General features: G+C 46.7%; 1 protein-coding gene across 9 annotated transcripts in view; it reads left to right on the top strand.

Annotated features, from left to right (window-relative positions):
- The window catches only part of PPIP5K1 (diphosphoinositol pentakisphosphate kinase 1), a 316,383-nt gene that overhangs the window by 131,474 nt on the left and 164,273 nt on the right, over nt 1-20,636 (top strand). For all 9 annotated transcript variants that reach the window (XM_075345881.1, XM_075345880.1, XM_075345875.1 and 6 more), the window contains one exon: nt 5,153-5,274. In XM_075345881.1, the coding sequence (XP_075201996.1) occupies nt 5,153-5,274 (122 nt within the window). The remainder of the gene's footprint in view (nt 1-5,152; nt 5,275-20,636) is intronic.

Genomic DNA, 20,636 nt, shown 5'->3' with positions numbered 1-20,636 from the left:
TTTCTATACCCTATTCCTGCACCCATTATACACCTCCTGGCAAAAAAAATAACATCACTACCGCATCATACCAAATGTAGTTTTGATATGTTTTTTGCCAGGAGGTGTAGATTGAGAGCATGAATGTGGTGTAAAAATTTCGTCATCAAATTTTCATCTCATGGTCCAAAAATACAAAAAAAACCCACTTTATTCTACCAGGTGGTGCAAATTTGGTACTAAAATCTGGTGAAGATATTTCAGCACCAAATTTGCACCTCCTGGCAGAAAATTGCACTGAAATGGCGTAAAAACAATTGTTTTGCATTTTTGGGCCAAGAAATGTAGATTTGGTGATGAAAATTTTACACCATATTTATGCACCCAGTCTTCACCTCCCAGCAAAAAAAAAAAAAAAAAAAAAAAAAACTGCATCAAAACCACATGTGGTATGATGTGGTAGTAATGCGTTTTTTTTTTTTGCCAGGAGGTGTAGATTGGGTGCAGGAATATGGTGTAAAACTTTCAGCACCAAATCTACATCTCTTGGCAAAACAAAATGCAGTTTTCTGCCAGAAGATGCAGGTCTCACCTGAGGTGACGTCACTGACTTTACTGAGGTCACCTGAAGTCAGGTTACATGCGTCACAGGACTTTTACAGTCCAGGTCCAACCATCACTAGTAGGGGACCAATGTAGCAGCGCCACGAGTGTCAGAGAATGAGAGTGAGTATGTGTTTTTTGTTGATATGTATTTTATGGAAAAAGTAAGGCACAATGGCTTTAACCGTTCTGCGCTGCTCATGTGCCGTCCTCGTGCACGTGACCACTGCAGTCACTCTCTCATCTCAGCAGTGCTGTCTGTATGTAGCGCACAAGGTTGCTGAAGAAGAAGGCACACCATCCCTGCATGATAAGAGATCGGTGGGACCATGAAAGCAGCACAGGTGTACCCGAAGACTTAGTTATTTTATTATTGTATCATATCTCTGCTTTTAATTGATTTTTCTAAAATATTCTGCACAGTCCAATTAAATCAACAGCCCTGCTTGTTCAGATTGGCTGCTGCACAAGCCTAAGACATGTTAGTGCATGAAAAACTGATTCCATTATAGCAAGAATGTATTGATTTTATGCTGCATTTAACTAAACTGTCAGGTTGCGAGGGGATTGTAACATAACGATGTATATTAAACCAGACGATATTTAGACAATCTTCTGGTAGCTTTCTACTGCTTTAATTTTGCCTAGTTTTATCAACTATACCTAAGGAAAATTTGATCTGGAAATGCCGCTTGTGGCTCCAGACGTAGCTCTACTACCCGAATTAAAGTTGGACTATATTAAAATGATTACAGTCTCCTTTTATTTGATCATTTTTGTTTAGGCTTTGTTCACACTGGTGTTTTGTCTTCTCTTTATAGTGAAAGGCTTTTCACTGTTCTGGATCTATCATACCATGGTTCAAAATAGACCCTGATAGACTCCATTTGGTTTATACATTGACAAGCAAAATGGTAACAATGTTTTGAACTGTTGACTTTCAGGCTCCATATCTCACCATCCACTACAGCTTCGAATGTGAGACTACCATCATTTTTTAGACAATCATCTTGGCTATCTCATACATAAATTTGACTTACAGTTATTTAGCATATGATTGGTTATGCAGATTCTTGTCATGTCACTGAATTGGTATTGTTTTGCATCAAAAAATTTAAATGTTAATTTTTATAATTTTGTTAGTATTTTGTAAATCCACCTTTTCACTTTCAACCCTGCCTGAATCCTTCTGGGCATGCTCTTGTTCAGATTCCAACATGTCGCAACCAAAATCTAATCCCAGGTCTCTTCCACACGGTCCCAATGTTGGTGCATAGTGGTTGTATGTTGTAACTCGTATTGTTGGTTACTCATATATAGCTCAGCATTGAGACCACTATCGATCCTGGTCAAGTATTCAATGCCTTTTGCTGGGACGCATCCTCCACCGAACTTGACAGTTCCTTCAATTTCTCGATCTGTTAGCCCCTTTTTCCCTTGTTTCTTCCAGACTCATTTGCACACAACGGAGCCTAGTCTATTGATTTTCATCTAATCACTCAAAATCACCCATTGCCAATCTTCTACTGTCCATTATTTGTACTTTTTTTTCAAACTCAAGCCGACGCTTCCTATGACGATAGTTGAGGCTTCTTCACCGTTTTTCGGGCCACATTTCCTGACTTCTGTAACATGCATTGCGTTGATTGAATGGACATCTATGATCTCACTATTATGACGCATAGGAGCCGCCTCTACTTTAGTGATTGTTGTGCAAGAACTAATAGACTTTTCATGAGCCAACTTGACTCCAATATATTGCCTAGACCTCCACCTCTTGACTTTTGAATGGATGGACGGACTTTAACCCTAGAACGCGCAACCACAAAAATCTACAATAGAAAACAAGTAACCTAGCAGGCCTGCGAGGCCCCAGGTATGCGTTCTAGGGTTAATTCTTATTCTTCCAACTGTCTTGGAAGTCACATGATGCAGTTTCGTAATTTTTTTGGCCAAGAGTCCGCTGTTGATGAGCTGGGTGATGCTGTTTCTCTTTTCTTATAAAATCTCCATGGCTGTTCCTTGATCTGACCCAGTTACCTTTCACTTGGGAATCAACCTAATAACACATTAAGCTATTAGGGAATGAGAGAACAGGTTGTAATTTGTAGCATACAGGAAGAAAAGAATTTTTACACCACCAAGAGCAAAATGGTAACAATGCAGTGACACGACAAGAATCTGCATAACTAATAATATGCTAAATAGTTGCAAGTCAAATTTATGTATGAGATAGCCAAGATTATTGTCTATAAAATGGAAGTAGTCTCACAATCGACGCTGCAGTGGATGGTGAGATATGGAGCCTGAAAGTCAAACGTTCAAAACTTTCTTATCCTTTTGCTCATCAGTGTAATTGCTTCTTTCTGAGTTCTGTATAGGGTTCCCTTGTTTTGACAGCAAGAATAGTGATCGCAACTTCAGAGCCATTCCTTATAGAGGGGGTGAATAGTAGTGTGATCATAGCCCTTGTTTGCCTTTACCTGAAACTTCTTGTAATCCATTGACATGTTTATGATTTTTCTTTTTGGTTAATAAAGAAACATAACATTAAACTTTTGCTTGTGTAATACAAAGCTTTCATATCTGAGACTACAATTCATTACTGTTAATATACTGCGAAATTGTTTACCAACTTTTAGAGACTAGAGTGGTGACACGCTGATGACACGGTGTCACCGCTCAAGTCACAATACCGAGACCACAGCAAAGGGGGCAAACGTGTGCTGGACCCAGAGAGGGTCAGTACCTGATGTGTTTGATATTTTATGCACTTTACACACTTTGGGGGCCACTATATTAATAGTTGACATGCCCTTTAAACTTCTAAATAAATTGGAGACGTCTGTAAAATCTTTGGGCACTTTCACAATGTGACATTTATTAGAACATACCTAGTGATCAGGGATAGCATAGATGTTATAGCAAATTTTCTGGTAGTGGAAGGTCAAGAAGGGTTTAATCCATGCTTGATGTCCATGTGTTGTCTCTGCTGCCTGCGGCAGAATGGTCAACACTATGGGCTGGTTGCATTCAGCCTCCTATTCCTGCCCGCTCTGATCGAGGCAGGAGATGAAGATGAATGTATGGCCATGATTAAACTTCATAATAAGCAATAAATCTGATCACACTTCGGCCACAAGTTAGTGGTTTTGTTTTTTGTTTGTTAAATTACAGTACTAACAGCATACTGACATACTCTATGGGTTTATTCACATTTCCATATTTCTTTAAATACAGACATGACTTACTTTGATCTTATTTGCGGACCAAACTCACCCATTGAGGTGATTGGGTCTGTAAAAAAAAAATGCACAGCCTGCACGTGACATCTCAGTTGCAATGATGTATTGGACAATTTTCACCGACTTATGGTTGCTAGAAATAGTTTGGAAACCTCCATCAGTTACTTTTAGCATATGGTGAAGCTGGGACCATAAATGGTTGATTATTGGATCCAGAGTGCTAATAAACATTAGTCCAATTTTTATGAGAAAAAAAACGGAACTGTATATCTTCTAGAACTACACATATTACAGACCAAGAAAAGACGGGGGAATCCAGCATTCAAGTCCAGGTGAATTTTTTTTAAATAATTCAAAATTTAGTATACTCGATTAAAAAGTCCATCATGCAAAACAAATAGCCATTGTATGGATAGAGGATGCGTTTCGGATGTTACGTCTTTACTCTGACTCCAATTGTTTTGCATGATTGACTTTTTACTCGAGTTATAATAAATTTTGGATTTTTTAAAAAAGTCTCCAGGAATTGAATCCTGGATTCCCCCATCTTTTGTTGTGCAAGTTTGGCCGACTTTCCGTGTCCGTGCAGAGTTTGGTTGAGGTGGTCTCCATAGATTAGGTGAGCTGGATATATTACTTTTTTTCTAAATATTAAAGACCAGTAGGTACAGCTAAAGATGATGGTTCATGTACCCCAGGAACCAAGTGATCCTTTCAATTAAATAGGATATGTTTACCTTTGATGACCATTTATATGCGTGTACTGTATATGAGTTACTTTTACAATTTTTCTGATTGCTTCTAGAATTTGTCAATTGCAAGATTGACAAAGTAGATACCTATAACAACTGAACACATCCCATACTGGGAGATATTGGCTCCAAAGTGCCCAACATTGTAGATGTGTCTGGGTCTAGAATAATAAATGGTGCTTTCTCCAGAATTTCAGCTTCTGAATGTAACCAAACTGCTACATAGACATAGATCTTGCAAATGGGTGAAGGATTTCTTTACCTACCAAATCTTTATTTACATCCGTATCGGCGGCCTATCAATTTGAGATTGCCGGGGTACTACACTGCAGTGCTCTGCATAGGCCACTAAATAACGTGTGGGGCTGCAGTGTTCCACTCAATTACCTACATCTGCCCCTGCCGAGGCCAATATCAGCTGATAGGTGGAGCTTCCGGGTTTTAGCTAGGTCATCAATGTGAAGTTTCCAACCACCTATATGGTTGTGGTGCTTTTCATGCAGATACACAAACGTTCTTAATCTTTATACATTATTTGATCACTAAGCTTCTGACTGTTACTATACATTACAGGAGATTATGCAGGCTTTCCAGGCTGCGGACTACTACGACTACACAGCACCTACCGCCATGACCTCAAGATTTATGCGTCTGATGAAGGACGAGTACAGATGACTGCTGCTGCTTTTGCCAAGGTAGATTTTAGGAAAGTTGTAGGATATATTTGCATGCATTGCAATGTTACCAAATGTAATCCGACACTATAAACCAGACTTTCTCTGACGCCTCATTGGGGGACACAGGACCATGGGTGTTATGCTGCCTATCCAAAGGAGGACACTAAGTAGATGCAAAAGCATAGCTCCTCCTCTGCAGTATACACCCCCTGGCCGGGCCAGGCAAGCTCAGTTTTAGCTTAGTGTCTGTAGGAGGCACTTCCTTTCAAGGGACCGATCTCCCACTACCATCAACGGGCGGGAACGTGAAGTGTTGCCTACACGTACCCCCTCCCGCGACGCTGGATCCTGGGCTGGATGACGGGTTCCACAGACACCGATTTTACAAAGCCCAGGGTAGAGGCCTGTGCCCTATAGCCCAATTCCTCATCCCCTCTCTGCAGGCTCTGAGTTGAAGATGGCACCAATTCCTCAGCCCCTCTCTGCAGGCTCTGAGTTGAATATGACACCGACACAGCAAGCTCACTCTGCTCTTTTCACTGCCTGGAAAGCAGTGTTTTAAGGTGAGATCCCCCTCTGACTGGTTTCCCAGACAAAGGGAGAAAAGACGCTGCAGGGAAGGCTCCCAGGACATTTACAGTATTTATTATGTGCAAGGAGCAAGGATCCCGCACACACAGTGTTAACTTTCTCTAGCTTGCTGGCTGGAGGAGGGGGAAGCTGCTGTTTGCAGAAAGTCTTCAAGATAATTTCCCGGTGGCAGGGGGGAGGGCCCAGGGCTCAGGGACTCAGCTGTTTATTATCCACTCTGTTTATTTACTCTAGCAGAAAAGCCGGCTGATAACAACTGGTGAAAAACTGTGTGCTGACTGTAGGGAGAGGGAGGAAAATTCAGAAGCTCCCTTCCCGCCGTTTTTTACTACCCACAGCAGGGGGGGGGGGGCACACTGACATCTTTTTACGCACTAAGCCTCGCCCCCCCGCGGCCGCGATAAGCCCCCCGCCAGCTCCTCCCCAGGAAAGCGTCCGAAGATCTTCATAGAGCTTAATCCTTCCTGAGGACAGGGCCATCGGCTGATTCTGGTGAGGTGCTTGCTTCAATTGTAGCTCTGCTGAGCATTGCTCCCCCTCCTGGCATACTCTTATTAGGAACAAGCAGAAATCTAAGGGCACTAAGAGTACTAAGGCCCACATAGTCTATTATTCAGCCTGCACTGCCTGCCATGCTGAGCTACCACGTAAACACACCTCCTCTCTCTGTGAGTCCTGTGCCCCTATAGCCCCCCAAGACCTCCCTGCCACCACCGCCGCAACCGGCAGCCCAGAGCCTAGGGCCCCCAGCCCACCGGAATGGGCACAGTTTCTGTCCCAATCCATGGAAAAACTGTCACAGAACCTGGTTCTGGCTATGCAATGTCGTCCTCCACACCCTTCTGGGTCCCTGGATGGAACACAGCCTGAGGATACCCCTATGGAGGATCCTTCTGAGGTAATCCGGGCACATGCTTCACCGGTTGCAGGGATCAGGAAAAGAGCACATGGCCGGGTGTCTCCAGCGGGCTCTCCCTCGGGAGCACACAGGGCAGGCTCTCCCACACGCTCCACGGCTTCTGAAGAGCTGGAGGAGGGAGAATGCTGTTTGTACCAGGAGGATTCCTTGGTTTCATCACCCCCAGATGATCAAACTGCAATAGACTCCCTTATAGCAGCAATCAACCAAACTCTGCATGTGGAGGATCCCCCATCCACTACTACTGACCATGCGGTCTCCTTTAAGAGGGCAAGGAAACCCCAAAAGGTTTTCGCTGATCACCCAGAGTTTCAGGATATCCTCACAAAGCAAAGGGAGAAGCCTGACAGGCGCTTCGGTAACCGAAAACTCATGGAGTCCCGGAACCCTTTTGCCTCACCTGCCCCTAAGGGCTGGGCCGATCCGCCCTCGGTCGACCCCCCGGTCTCCCGCCTTACCACAAAGACGCTCCTGTCTTTACCCGATGGTTCTTCCATCAAGGGCCCGACAGACAGGTGGAGCACCTCGCCCGCTCTGCTTTTGAGGCTGTGGGTTCCTCCCTCTCGCCCTCCGTTGCCTCTGTGTTGGTCGCAAAGGCGATCTCGGTCTGGGCAGAATCCCTTAACACTTCGCTTGAGGAATCCCAGTTCACTCATACCTTCACAGAGGTAACAGCTCAAATTGCCGCTGCGGCGGAGTACCTCATCCAGGCCTCCATGGACGCTGCTACCTGCGCCGCGTTTGCCACCTCAAATACCATAGCCATCCGTAGAGCTCTCTGGCTCCGACAATGGCGAGCGGACTCTGCCTCCAAGAAGTCTCTCACGGGCCTCCCCTTTTTCAGACCGATTGTTTGGCGAACGTCTGGACAAGCTCATTTCTGACGCCACGAGAGGAAAGAGTACCTCCCTCTGGAAGTCCAGGACGTCCTTCACCAGACGTCCACAGTCCTCGTTCCGCTCCTTTCGGAACTCATTTGGTTGGTCGACATACCGTGCTGTCCCCGCCACCAGCCGCGGACTACGCAGGGACCGACCTTCTCAGCTCTCCCTGAATAGCAGCCTAGACCGAAACAGTCCAGGACTAGGGAGACTCGGCCACGACGTTTTCCCCCCTCATGACTCCTTCGGCGCCCCGGAAGACACACTCATTGTAGGAGGTCGACTGCGGCTCTTTCAACACATCTGGGTGGCCGCCTCAGACCACAAATGGGTGCGAGACCTCGTGTCTTCCGGTTACCATATAGAATTTCGGACCCAACCGCCGAGTTGGTTCTTTCTCTCAAACCCCCCAAAGACTCGAAAACGACGCAAAGCTTTTTTCTCAGCAATCCACTCGCTCCAAACAGCAGGACTGATAATACCTGTCCCAGACGACGAGAAGTTCGGGGGTTTTTATTCCAACCTCTTTGTGGTCCCCAAAAAGGATGGGTCAGTTCGACCCATCCTGGACCTCAAACACCTAAACAAACATGTGCACGTACGGAGATTCAGAATGGAGTCCCTAAGGTCCATTATTGCATCCATGGTCGAAGGGGAATTCCTCGCCTCCATAGACATCAAGGACACGTACCTGCACATACCCATCGCCCCAGATCACCAAAAGTTCCTCCGCTTCGCAATTCAGGACTCCCACTTTCAATTCGTAGCTCTACCCTTCGGCCTTGCCACCGCACCAAGGGTCTTCACCAAAGTCATGGCGGCCGCCATGAGCGTCCTTCACGCCAGGGGAGTAGTCGTTCTCCCTTACTTGGACGACCTCCTCATCAAGGCCCCCTCCTTCTGCGACTGCTCAACCAGCGTACAAATCACTGTGGACACCCTATCCCGCTTAGGGTGGCTAGTGAATCTGGACAAATCATCCCCGATCCCATCACGATCCATCACCTTCCTGGGCATGTCCCTGGACACCCGTCGGGGCTTGATCCTTCTCCCTCAGGACAAGGCGATTGCTCTTCAACGAGCGGTACGCTGCCTTCTACGTCCTCTGTCTCGCTCCATTCGATTCAGCAGGAAAGTGCTCGGCAGGATGGTGGCGGCTATGGAAGCAGTACCCTTTGCTCAACTGCACCTCCGCCCACTGCAGCTAGCTTTTCTAGCCGCCTGGGACAAGAGCCCCTTCTCCCTGGACAGACATCTTCACCTGACGCCTTCAGTCAGGTACGCACTCCGCTGGTGGCTTCGGTCCTCATCCCTATCGAAGGGGAGATCTTTTCTCCCAGTGAACTGGCTGGTCCTGACCACGGACGCCAGCCTCCTAGGCCCACAAGATCCTCAGCTGGGCCGAATCGACGGGATCAGTGATATCAGCGGTACACATACCGGGGGTAGAGAACTGGGCAGCAGACTTTCTGAGTCGCCAAGGCCTGGCTGACGGAGAATGGTCTCTCCACCCAGATGTGTCTCTACGCATCTGCACTCGCTGGGGCACAACAGACGTGGACCTAATGGCCTCAAGATTGAATGCAAAGGTGCCCGCGTTCATAGCCAGGTCACGCGACCCGAAGTCCATAGCGATGTGTGACGCCGCAGGTACGACGAACAACCAGCGGCATGCACCACCAACGATATTATGAAAAGGAGCGACGTATCAACGATTTTTAATGTTTTTGTGATCATTGATCGTCGTTCCTTGGTGTCCCTCGCTGCGATGTCGCTAACGGCGCCGGATGTGCGTCACTAACGACGTGACCCCGACGATATATCGTTAGCGATGTCGCAGCGTGTAAAGCACCCTTTAGAATTCAGGGAGGAGATTTTAAAGGTGGCTCAAGGATTTAAGTCACTCCTCAGGGGTAGCCTGGGCAGCACTAGCCTTCGCATAGCCAATGTCCTTTGGAGTAATCCTAGATACTACAAAAATGCAACAAAAGAACTTTCACAAGTTGAGAATCTGTATACTGTATCTTGAGAACTTGTCCCATAAGCTGGGGTTGCCTGTAATGAACTTTAAGGCTATGTGCGCACTAGTGCGTTTTTCCCGCGGATTTACCCGCGGATTTGCCGCGGAAATTTCTTGAGAAATGTCTGCAATCTTTGTGCAGACATTTCCCAGCAAATTCTATGGTAAAAAAAAAAAGCTGTGCGCACTGGTGCGGATTTTTCTCAAGAAATTTCCTTGAGAAGAATTTCTCGAGAAACTTTCTTGAGAAAATGAACATGTCCATTATTTCCGCAGGTACCCTGCGGATTTCGGCAGTACAGCCTGCAAAAATCCGCAGGGAACCACCCGCGGGAAAATCGCGGCAATTCCGTGGCTAATCCGCGGCAAATCCGCGTCAAATCCGCATGCGGATTTGGTGCGGATTTTTTCCAGAGGTCCGGAAATCTTTCACTCCCAGAAGTTTCTCAAAAAATTTTCTTGAGAAACTTCTCATTTCTAGTGCGCACAGAGCCTTTAAGGTAAATACAGCCACGTAAAGTACCTAGAGGTGTTAATTCAACAGTCAGGTTTCCTTTAATTATATTTTTAAAAATGCTAATATTCTTTTCTGTCACTCCTCTATCAAAATCTATAAAAAAAAATGTAAAACTTGAATTTTAACATTAGCCACTAAGCAGCTTAACACTAAACTCATATTTCCTATTCTGTACATACAGTAAGACTTTTTATTGTCATAGTGATATTACAATGAAAGGTGACATCTTTCATACACATACGTACAGTATATATACAAGTACGTACAGCCCTCACATTTTTGTAATTATTTCATTATATTTTTTCATGAGACAATTTGCATTATTGTCCCCTAAATAACTCAACACGCAGCATTTAACATTTAACATTTAAACCGCTGCCAACAAAAACATGCCAAATTGTGTGCAAACTGTCAGCATTTTGTGTGGCCAACCACCATTGTTTTCAAGCCCTGCCTTATCTCACTTGGGCATGGAGGTTACTAGAGCTTCACAGGAACCACTGGAGTCCTCTTCCATCCTCCATGACGACATCACGGAAAACATCCACTCTTCCTCATTGAATAACATTGGTTCTAGTGCAATGCAATTTTGTTTTTTCTCGCATTGCACTCCATTTTATACACTGGTGTGACCATACCCTTATACTCTCCTCCGATGCCGACCCTGTTCCTGTCTCTCCCAGGGCTTGTTTGACATAACAAAGTAATTGTCATCCGGAGGAAGTGAGAGAGCAGCTGTACCTGTCACTTCCTATGGATGTATGATTTGCCTGAAAGACAGGACAGCGGTGCTGATACTCTGTATAGCACAAGCAATCTGATGATTGCAGCTTCAAGTCCCCTAAAGAAGCTAGGAAATACAATAAAAAGTGAAGAAAAAAAGTTTTCAAAAATAAAAAACACCCACAAGGTTAAATCACCCCCTTTTGCCCCATTGAAAATAAAACAATAAAAAAGAAAGTACACATATTTGGTATCGCTGTGTTCAGAAATATACAATCCATCAAAATATAAAATAAATTAATCTAATTGGTAAACAGTGTAACAATTTTTTTTTTCTAAAATGCCAGAATTATGTTTTTTGTGGCGAACGTAACATTGCAATAAAATACAATAAGAATAAGATACAAATAAAAATAAGAATAAAATAAAAAAAACATCGCATCTACTCAAAAAATGTTATCAGTAAAAATATCATCCTAGGCCACAAAAAATACAAGTTAGCCCCAGATCACAAAAAATAAACAGGTTACGGTTCTTGGAAAATGGTGCCAAAAGTGGAATTTTTATTTATTATTGTTTTTTTATACAAACTTCAGATTTTTTTCACTACTTAAATTGAAAGAAAACTATACATATTTGGTATCTAAGTACTGATCGGCCTGGGGAATCATACTGCCAGATCAGTTTTACCATATAGTTAACATGGTAAATAAAAAACCCTGAAAACAATTGTGGAATTGCACATTTTTAGCATTTTCACTGCAATTGGAATTTTTTCCGTTTTTCAGTACAATATATGGTAAATTCAAAAGTACATCTCGTCCCGCAAAATACAAGCCCACATACGGCTATGTTGACTGAAAAATAAAAAAGTTAGGACTCTGGAAGATAACAGGGAGTAGTAGATTAAGGGTTTCCAAGCCGCGCCGATGACTCGCCGATCAAGAGAATTGTGGATTAATGTTGCTTTTATTCAATGCATAGGTCAACGCGTTTCGGAAGACACAGCTCCCTTCCTCAGGACAGACTGGCAAGAAACATCAAATCAATTGAGATTTGATGTTTCTTGCCAGTCTGTCCTGAAGAAGGGAGCTGTGTCTTCCGAAACGCGTTGACCTATGCATTGAATAAAAGCAACATTAATCCACAATTCTCCTGATCGGCGAGTCATTGGCGCGGCTTGGAAACCCTTAATCTACTACTCCCTGTTATCTGCCAATCGAGGGACCGCTGCCGTGACTTGGAGTTACATACATGCTGTTATAGGAGTTGTGACTTTCACAACCCCTATAGGTGAGTAGTACCACCTCTTTCATCCCCCCCACTGCTACCGGGGTAAGACCCTATTGCGCTTCTTTTTCCACAGTTTATCTCCTGCTTCCAGGACTCTGGAAGAGGGAGAGTCAAAAAACGAAAGCGTTCTGCATCACTTCTCAGTGACGGCACTATAGTTTTGCTTATCCAACTCCTACTGTTCCAGTAATCTCTTTTACAATGTAAGCTTATGGAGCCTCGTTCTGAGTCTGGTTCTGATGCTCCATAGACTTACATTACAGTAGTCACTTCTGGGTCACGCAAAGAATAGTCTCCAAAGTGGTGACATCGCTCAGAAGAGGAGAAGAATGGTAGTGGACAACAGAGAGAACCGCAGTAGGTGAGTACACGAACAAGCTCACACTATCTTCCTTGCATGCACATATACACATATTCAATTAATAAAAAATGTAAGGAAGGGATTCTTTAAAGAAGCACTTCCATAATTTGTTTTTATCCTCTAATATATTTCAGTCATCATATTATATAGCACTGTGTACACTACTTACAATTGCTCATTTTGACTTTCTACAGTTAATTCTTCTCTTTTCCGTTAGGTCTATGACATTCCATGATTCAAAACTGACTAACTGAATCTTTCTAAGCTCTATGTAAAAATGTGAAGTCTCTTTTCCGTGCATGAGTCATCACTGCAAAAGTCAATGGCTGGACGAGGAGCAGAGCAGCTTGGTCAGGAGTTGAAATGCGATGACTCATGCAGGGAAAAGTGACTGTGTGCACACGTTTTTTTATTTGTTTTTTTATATTTGTTTTTGAGTGCAGATTTGTCACAAAACCTGAAGTGAATCCTGCTGTCAGCAAAGTTGATGAAAATACTAAAGTCTAATGCAGTAGTTGAGCATTTGCTTTTTACAGATTTGGTGCAGAGTTAAATCTGCAGCATGTCAATTATTGCAGCATTTTTGCTGCAGATGTCACTCATTGTAAAGAGTGGGAAAAATCTACATCAAAAACACGCTGTAAAAACGCATGTTTTTTTTGCCAAGAGATACAGAAATGGTGCAAAAATTTCTGCACCAAATACTAAACAGATGCACATACCTTTACTGGTTCTACATAGGGCAGGGAAAAGAGAAGTACTAACTGGGCTAGAAAGTCAAACTGAGCAATTGTATGATGAACATAGGGCTATATACAGTCATGGCTGAAAATGTTGCCACCCTTGAAATTCATCCAAAAAAATGAAGTATTTCTCCAAGAAAATGATGTGTAATTGCACATGTTTTGTTATACACATGTTTATTTATTTTCTATGTATTGAAACAAGACAGAAAAAAAGGAAAATTGGACATACATTTCACACACAACTTCAAAAAATGGGCTGGTCAAAACTTTTGGCATCCTAAACTTAACTTGGTTGTCCACCATTTGAAATACATAACTGCAATCAATCGCTTCATATAATTGTTGTGGTAGCTCGGCCAACTTATCTGCTTAACGTGGTAGACACAGCAATGGTTTTTATTTAAATCTTCCACAGTTTATAAGACTTTATAAACCAGGACAAAATTAAAACAAACCAACACAGCTTGTGAAACAGAAAGAAAACAGATCGTTTTAAATAGTCCATACAATGTCTGCCTGCTCAGTAAAAGGTTCTGTTCCTTCAGTATGAACACTGCTCTAGTAGGTCTGCTCACCTCCCTACACAGACTGAGTCACACCCTAGGGTGGATATATATGAACAGCCATACCACCCAACTCTTCAGCTGTTAACAAACCCGGTCCTTAACATGGCTGATTAACACACTCAACATCTAACATGTTGGAGCATGTTTCCGGGTTCACATCACTGAGGCTGACAACCTCAGTGAAACATATCTCCCCTCCAGGATTACACCATCAACAAGCTTCTTACACCTTTCAAGTGGACATTTGGACCAATTTTCTTTTCCAAACTGTTCCAGGTCTCTCATATTTGAAGGGTGCCTTCACTTCAGAACTCTCGAGCGGTTTGTTTCCATTCATTTCAGGGTGCTTCTTGAAGTATGTTTGGGATCATTGTCCTGCTGGAGACCCACGACCTAGGATGCAAAACCAGCTTACTGACACTGGGTACTACATTGCAGCCCAAAATCCTTTGGTGTTCTTGAGATTTCATGATACCTTGCACACAATAGAGGCACCCAGTGCCAGAGGCAGCAAAACAACTCTAAAGCATCTTTGAACCTCCACCATATTTGACTGTAGGTACTGTGTTCTTTTCTTTGTAGGCATCGTTTCCTTTTCTGTACACAGTAGAATGAGTTGCTTTACCAAAAAGCTCTATCTTAGTCTCATCTGTCCACAAGGCACTTCCCCAGAATGATTTTGGCTTACTCATGTACAGTTTAACTAACTGCAGTCTAGCTTCTTTATGCCTCTGTTTCAGCAGTGAAGTCCTCCTGGATCTCCTGCTATAGCGTTTCATTTCATTCAACTGTTGATGGATAGTTACAGTGATACACACTGAGCCTACATGGCAGCTTGAATTTCTTTGGATCTTGATTGGGGCTGCTTATCCACCATCCGAACTATCCTCTGTTGCAAACTTTCAGCAATTTTTCTCTGATGTTCATGTCCAGGGAGATTAGCTACAGTGCCATGAGTTGTAAACTTCTTGATTATGTTGTGCAACATGGATGGACAAAGGAACAGCAAGATCTTTGGAAATGGACTTGTAACCTTGAGATTGTTGATATTTTGTAACAATTTTCATTTCTTCATCGTTCCTTATGGGAGACCCAGACCATGGGGTGTATAGCTTCTGCCTCCGGAGGACACACAAAGTACTACACTCAAACGTGTAGCTTCTCCCTCCGGGCTATATACACCCCCTGGATGACAATCTAACCAGTTCAATGCTTTGTGTTTCAGGAGGTCACACACACACATGCATTCTCTGATTTTTAATTTTTAAGATTTTTGATTTCAAAGATCTGGAAGAAAAGCGAGTCCAGTCTGGACTCCCGGCATGTCCCTTCTCACCCCACTGTGTCGGCGGTGCTGTTAAGGTTGACTTTACAAGGCTGGAGCCTTCACATGCCGCGCTCCTTCACCATCCTCTGAGGCTCTGGCTTGAAGTGGGAGCCATCACGGTCCTCTCTGCTTTGCAGAAGACCGGTCTCCATCCGCAGCCCTGTCAGGTTCCTGCCGGACGGAGCGCTCACCCCTCCCAGGGACATGGCCCTGCGTCTCAAAAGCTAAGTATTGAGACATTTTTCAGGGGTCCCGGGTACATTTATTGTGGGGAGAGTGTGTTTTGTCACTTTGCTGTGATTTCCGGCCGGTTCTCTGGGTTTTTCCTGAGAACCGCGCCGAGGGTGCCTGCTCGTCGGCCGCATGTAAAAATCTAGGCCCCGGCTTCAGTTGTGGCCTAGTTTCGGTTTCAGCTTCCCCTGCATGTCATTCATGCAGGGGAATAGTGTGGCGCCGCCCACCGGCCGTTCAGCAGAGGGGAGGACACTCCTCTCTGAGGAGATGTTTCCCTCCCCTGTATCTCTCCTTGGCCCTCCGGTTTCCCGCTCTTGGGCTGATCCCCGCCCCCCCTCCTCACTCCAGCACCATTTTATCAGCGTTCTCACACTGATCGGCGCTGGCTGCTGCAGCTACTGCACACTGGAAGGCAGAAGCTTCACTGGGGGTCCGAGCTGTGGGATCCGGAGGGCACACACGGTCTGGTAAGCCACAACCTCTGGTTGTGGGCTTTATTATACACTCTTAGGGGGTCATTCTACAGGAGTGTATTCTTACTGCAGAGTCTCCACCTCAGCAGCATGTCTGTCACTAGGAGCAAGTCTGCTAAGCTGTACGCTATATGCACTGCATGTAAGCTGATTCTGCCAGAACCGAGCACATATCCACATTGTGATGCCTGCTCTAACATGGTGGTGCCTCAGCCTGGAGCCTCTTCAGGGGTCCCTCCGGCTGCTCCGGCCCCGGTGGCTGAACCCCCGGCTTGGGTAACATTTTTTTCCAGAGCTATTTCCCAGTCTTTTGCCGACTCCATGGGACAGCTGTCCCGGACTCTGCTGACCATGCATCAGCCCCCTTCTCAGGGCGCCTCTGCTGCTCCGAGCTCTGCAGAGCTCTCAGAGCATGTTTTAGGACCCCGTCCTCCTAAACGGAGACGCAGGGACCCTTCTCCTTCCTTGTCCCACGGCTCTGATTCACAAGCTGAATTGCAGGGCGAGGAGGATACTTTTACTGTGGGCTCAGACGCTACCTCTATGTACCCCATTGACTTATCTGAGGGTGATGCGGATGTTAGTGACTTGATTGCATCCATTAACTCTGTACTGAACCTCAATCCCCCAGTGTCAGAGGAACAAGCCTCTCTGGTAGAAATACACCAGTTTACCTCTCCTAAGAGAGCTAGGAGTACGTTTTTTAACCACTCCAGTTTTCAGGCCACTGTTACCAAGCCCAGGGCCTGTCCTGACAAACGCTTCCCAAAGCGTAGTTCTGATGACCGTTTTCCCTTTCCACCAGAGGTGGTTAAGGAGTGGGCTCAGTCCCCAAAGGTAGACCCTTCGGTGTCTAGAATCTCAGCCCGGACAGTCGTATCTGTGGCCGATGGCACCTCTCTTAAGGATCCCACTGACCGCCAGGTTGACCTTCTGGCCAAATCTGTATATGAGGCGGCAGGAGCCTTGTTCTCCCCGTCTTTTGCAGCAGTGTGGGCTCTTAAGGCAGTCTCTGCCTCTCTGGCGGAGATACATTCCCTCGCCAGGGACTCTATACCCGAGATGGTTGCCTTAACTTCCCAGGCTTCGGCTTTTTCATCCTACGCCATGTCTGCCATTCTGATGGCTTCTCACCGCACGGCGGTGGCTTCCGCTAATTCTCTCGCGATCCGCAGGATTTTGTGGCTTCGAGAGTGGAAAGCAGACGCTTCTTCTAAGAAGTACCTTGCTGGGCTCCCCTTTGCTGGGTCCCGGCTGTTCGGTGAACAACTGGATGAAATTATTAAGGAAGCTACTGGCGGGAAGAGTACTTCCTTGCCACAAACTGAAACCAGGAAACCTGCCCAGGGCAGGAACCAGTCGAGGTTTCGTTCCTTTCGTTCCTCTAACTGGTCATCCTCTAAGCCCTCAGCTTCGTCCACTACCTCAGCCAAGGATCGCAAACCCAGCTGGCGCGCGAAGCCGCATCCTCAGAAGAACGGAGGAGCAGCTGCCACTAAGGCAGCCTCCTCTTGACTATCTGGCTGCACCAGCAACGTCCTTGGTCGGTGGCAGGCTCTCCCACTTTGGCGACGTGTGGCACGTCTCCGATCAGTGGGTGCGGGATATCATCTCCCACGGCTACAGGATAGAATTTTCTTCCAGCCTGCCAAACAGATTTTTTCTGTCCATTCCCCCCTGCTCCAAAGCCGCCGCCTTCTCACAGGCCGTGGCATCCTTGCAGGCCAACGGTGTAATTGTTCCGGTTCCCATCCGGGAACGGTTCAGAGGTTTTTACTCAAACCTCTTCCTAGTCCCCAAGAAGGACGGTTCCTTCCGGCCCATCCTGGATCTCAAGCTTCTCAACAAGCATGTTCAGGTGCGGCGCTTTGGCATGGAATCTCTGAGATCGGTCATTGCCTCAATGACCCAAGGAGATTTTCTAGCATCCATCGACATCAGGGATGCCTATCTGCATGTGCCTATTGCGGTTTCCCACCAACGTTGGCTACGCTTTGCAGTCGGAGAGGAACATTTCCAATTCGTGGCTCTCCCCTTTGGGTTAGCCACGGCCCCTCGTGTTTTCACCAAGGTCATGGCAGCAGTGGTTGCGGTCCTGCATCTCCAGGGGTTGGCAGTAATCCCCTACCTGGACGACCTTCTAGTCAAGGCCTCATCCAGTGCAGACTGCCAGCGGAGCGTCTCGCTCACTCTCGCCACGCTTGTCCAATTCGGGTGGCTTGTCAATCTGCCCAAGTCCACTTTGACCCCGACCCAGGAACTTACGTACCTAGGGATGCAATTCGAGACTCTGCCGGCACTTGTGAAGCTGCCCTTAGTCAAACAGCAGTCCCTTCATCTGGCGGTGCGCTCTCTGTTGAAGCCCCGCCGTCATTCCATCAGGCACCTCATGCAGGTGCTGGGTCAGATGGTGGCGTCAATGGAAGCGGTTCCCTTTGCCCAGTTCCATCTGCGTCCCCTGCAGCTGGACATTCTCCGCTGTTGGGACAAGCGGACCTCTTCCTTGCACAAGCTAGTGGCTCTGTCGCCGCAGACCAGGAGCTCTCTTCAGTGGTGGCTTCAGCCCCTCTCTCTGTCACAGGGACGCTCCTTCCTGACTCCGTCCTGGGTGATCCTCACCACAGATGCCAGCCTCTCCGGCTGGGGAGCAGTATTTCTCCACCACCGAGCACAGGGCACTTGGACTCCGTCCGAATCAGCCCTCTCGATCAATGTGCTGGAAATCAGGGCTGTTCTCCTAGCTCTCGTAGCTTTTCACCACCTGTTGGCGGGCAAGCACATTCGAGTCCAGTCGGACAACGCGACAGCGGTTGCCTACATCAATCACCAGGGCGGGACTCGCAGCCGCCTGGCGATGTTGGAGGTTCAACGAATCCTTCAGTGGACGGAGGACTCCAAGTCTACCATATCCGCAGTCCACATCCCAGGCGTAGAAAACTGGGAGGCCGATTATCTCAGCCGTCAAACCGTGGACAGCGGCGAGTGGGCCCTGCATCCGGCAGTGTTCAGGTCAATCTGCCGCAAGTGGGGCACTCCGGAAGTGGATCTAATGGCATCCGGCACAACAACAAAGTTCCGGTTTACGTGGCTCGCTCCCACGATCCTCAGGCCTTCGCAGCGGACGCGCTGGTTCAAGATTGGTCCCAGTTCCGTCTGGCCTATGTGTTTCCCCCTCTAGCGCTCTTGCCCAGGGTTCTGCGCAAGATCAGAATGGAGGGCCGTCGGGTCATAATCATTGCTCCAGACTGGCCCAGGCGAGCTTGGTACCCAGACCTGCTCCGTCTGTCCGTAGAAATGCCGTGGCATCTCCCGGACCGCCCAGACCTTCTCTCTCAAGGTCCGTTTTTCCGCCAGAATTCTGCGGCTCTCAGATTGACGGCGTGGCTCTTGAGTCCTGGATCCTGACTGCTTCAGGCATTCCTTCTGAGGTCATCTCCACTATGACTCAGGCTCGGAAGTCTTCCTCGGCCAAGATTTACCACAGGACTTGGAAGATTTTCCTGTCCTGGTGTCGCTCTTCCGGCCATGCTCCTTGGCCGTTCTCCTTGCCGACCATTCTGTCCTTTCTACAGTCCGGTCTGCAGCTAGGACTGTCCCTCAATTCCCTCAAGGGACAGGTGTCGGCTCTGTCGGTATTATTCCAGCGGCGTATCGCCCGACTGGCTCAGGTGCCACCTTCATGCAGGGCGCATCTCACATCATTCCACCTTACCGGCGGCCTTTGGATCCCTGGGACCTTAATCTGGTCCTCACGGCCTTACAGAAACCCCCCTTTGAGCCTCTTAGGGAGGTTCCCTTGTTTAGACTTTCACAGAAAGTGGTTTTTCTAGTAGCCATAACTTCTTTCAGGAGAGTCTCTGATTTGGCTGCGCTCTCTTCGGAGTCACCTTTTTTAGTGTTTCACCAAGACAAGGTGGTTCTCCGTCCGACTCCGGATTTTCTCCCTAAGGTGGTGTCTTCTTTCCACCTTAACCAAGACATTTCGTTGCCTTCCCTTTGTCCGGCCCCTGTGCATCGCTTTGAGAAGGCGTTGCATACCTTGGATTTGGTGCGGGCGCTCCGAATCTATGTGTCACGCACCGCCGCTTTTAGGCGGTGCACCTCACTTTTTGTGCTAACCACGGGTCAGCGCAAGGGTCTCTCGGCTTCTAAACCGACCCTAGCTCGTTGGATTAGGTCGGCCATCTCCGATGCCTACCAGTGTTCTCAGGTGCCCCCACCGCCAGGGATTAAGGCGCACTCGACCAGAGCTGTCGGTGCCTCCTGGGCTTTCAGGCACCAGGCTACGGCTCAGCAGGTTTGTCAGGCTGCCACTTGGTCTAGTCTGCACACCTTTTCGAAGCACTACCAAGTGCATGCTCATGCTTCGGCAGATGCGAGCTTGGGCAGACGCATCCTTCAGGCGGCTGTCGCCCATTTGTGAAGTTAGGTTTTGCCTACTTCTCAGTTTGGTTTATTTCCCACCCATGGACTGCTTTGAGACGTCCCATGGTCTGGGTCTCCCATAAGGAACGATGAAGAAAAAGAGAATTTTGTTTACTTACCGTAAATTCTTTTTCTTATAGTTCCGACATGGGAGACCCAGCACCTTCCCTGTTGCCTGTTGGCAGTTCTTGTTCCGTGTGTTTCACCGGCTGTTGTTGTAGACAGAGGTTCCTGTTTTTCCGAGTTTTACTCTATCTCTACTTATGGGTGGATGTCCTCCTTCAGCTTTTGCACTGAACTGGTT

The sequence above is a fragment of the Anomaloglossus baeobatrachus genome, chromosome 4 (assembly GCF_048569485.1).
Source record: "Anomaloglossus baeobatrachus isolate aAnoBae1 chromosome 4, aAnoBae1.hap1, whole genome shotgun sequence".
Lineage (NCBI taxonomy): Eukaryota > Metazoa > Chordata > Amphibia > Anura > Aromobatidae > Anomaloglossus > Anomaloglossus baeobatrachus.
This window is presented reverse-complemented; position numbering and strand designations above follow the sequence as displayed.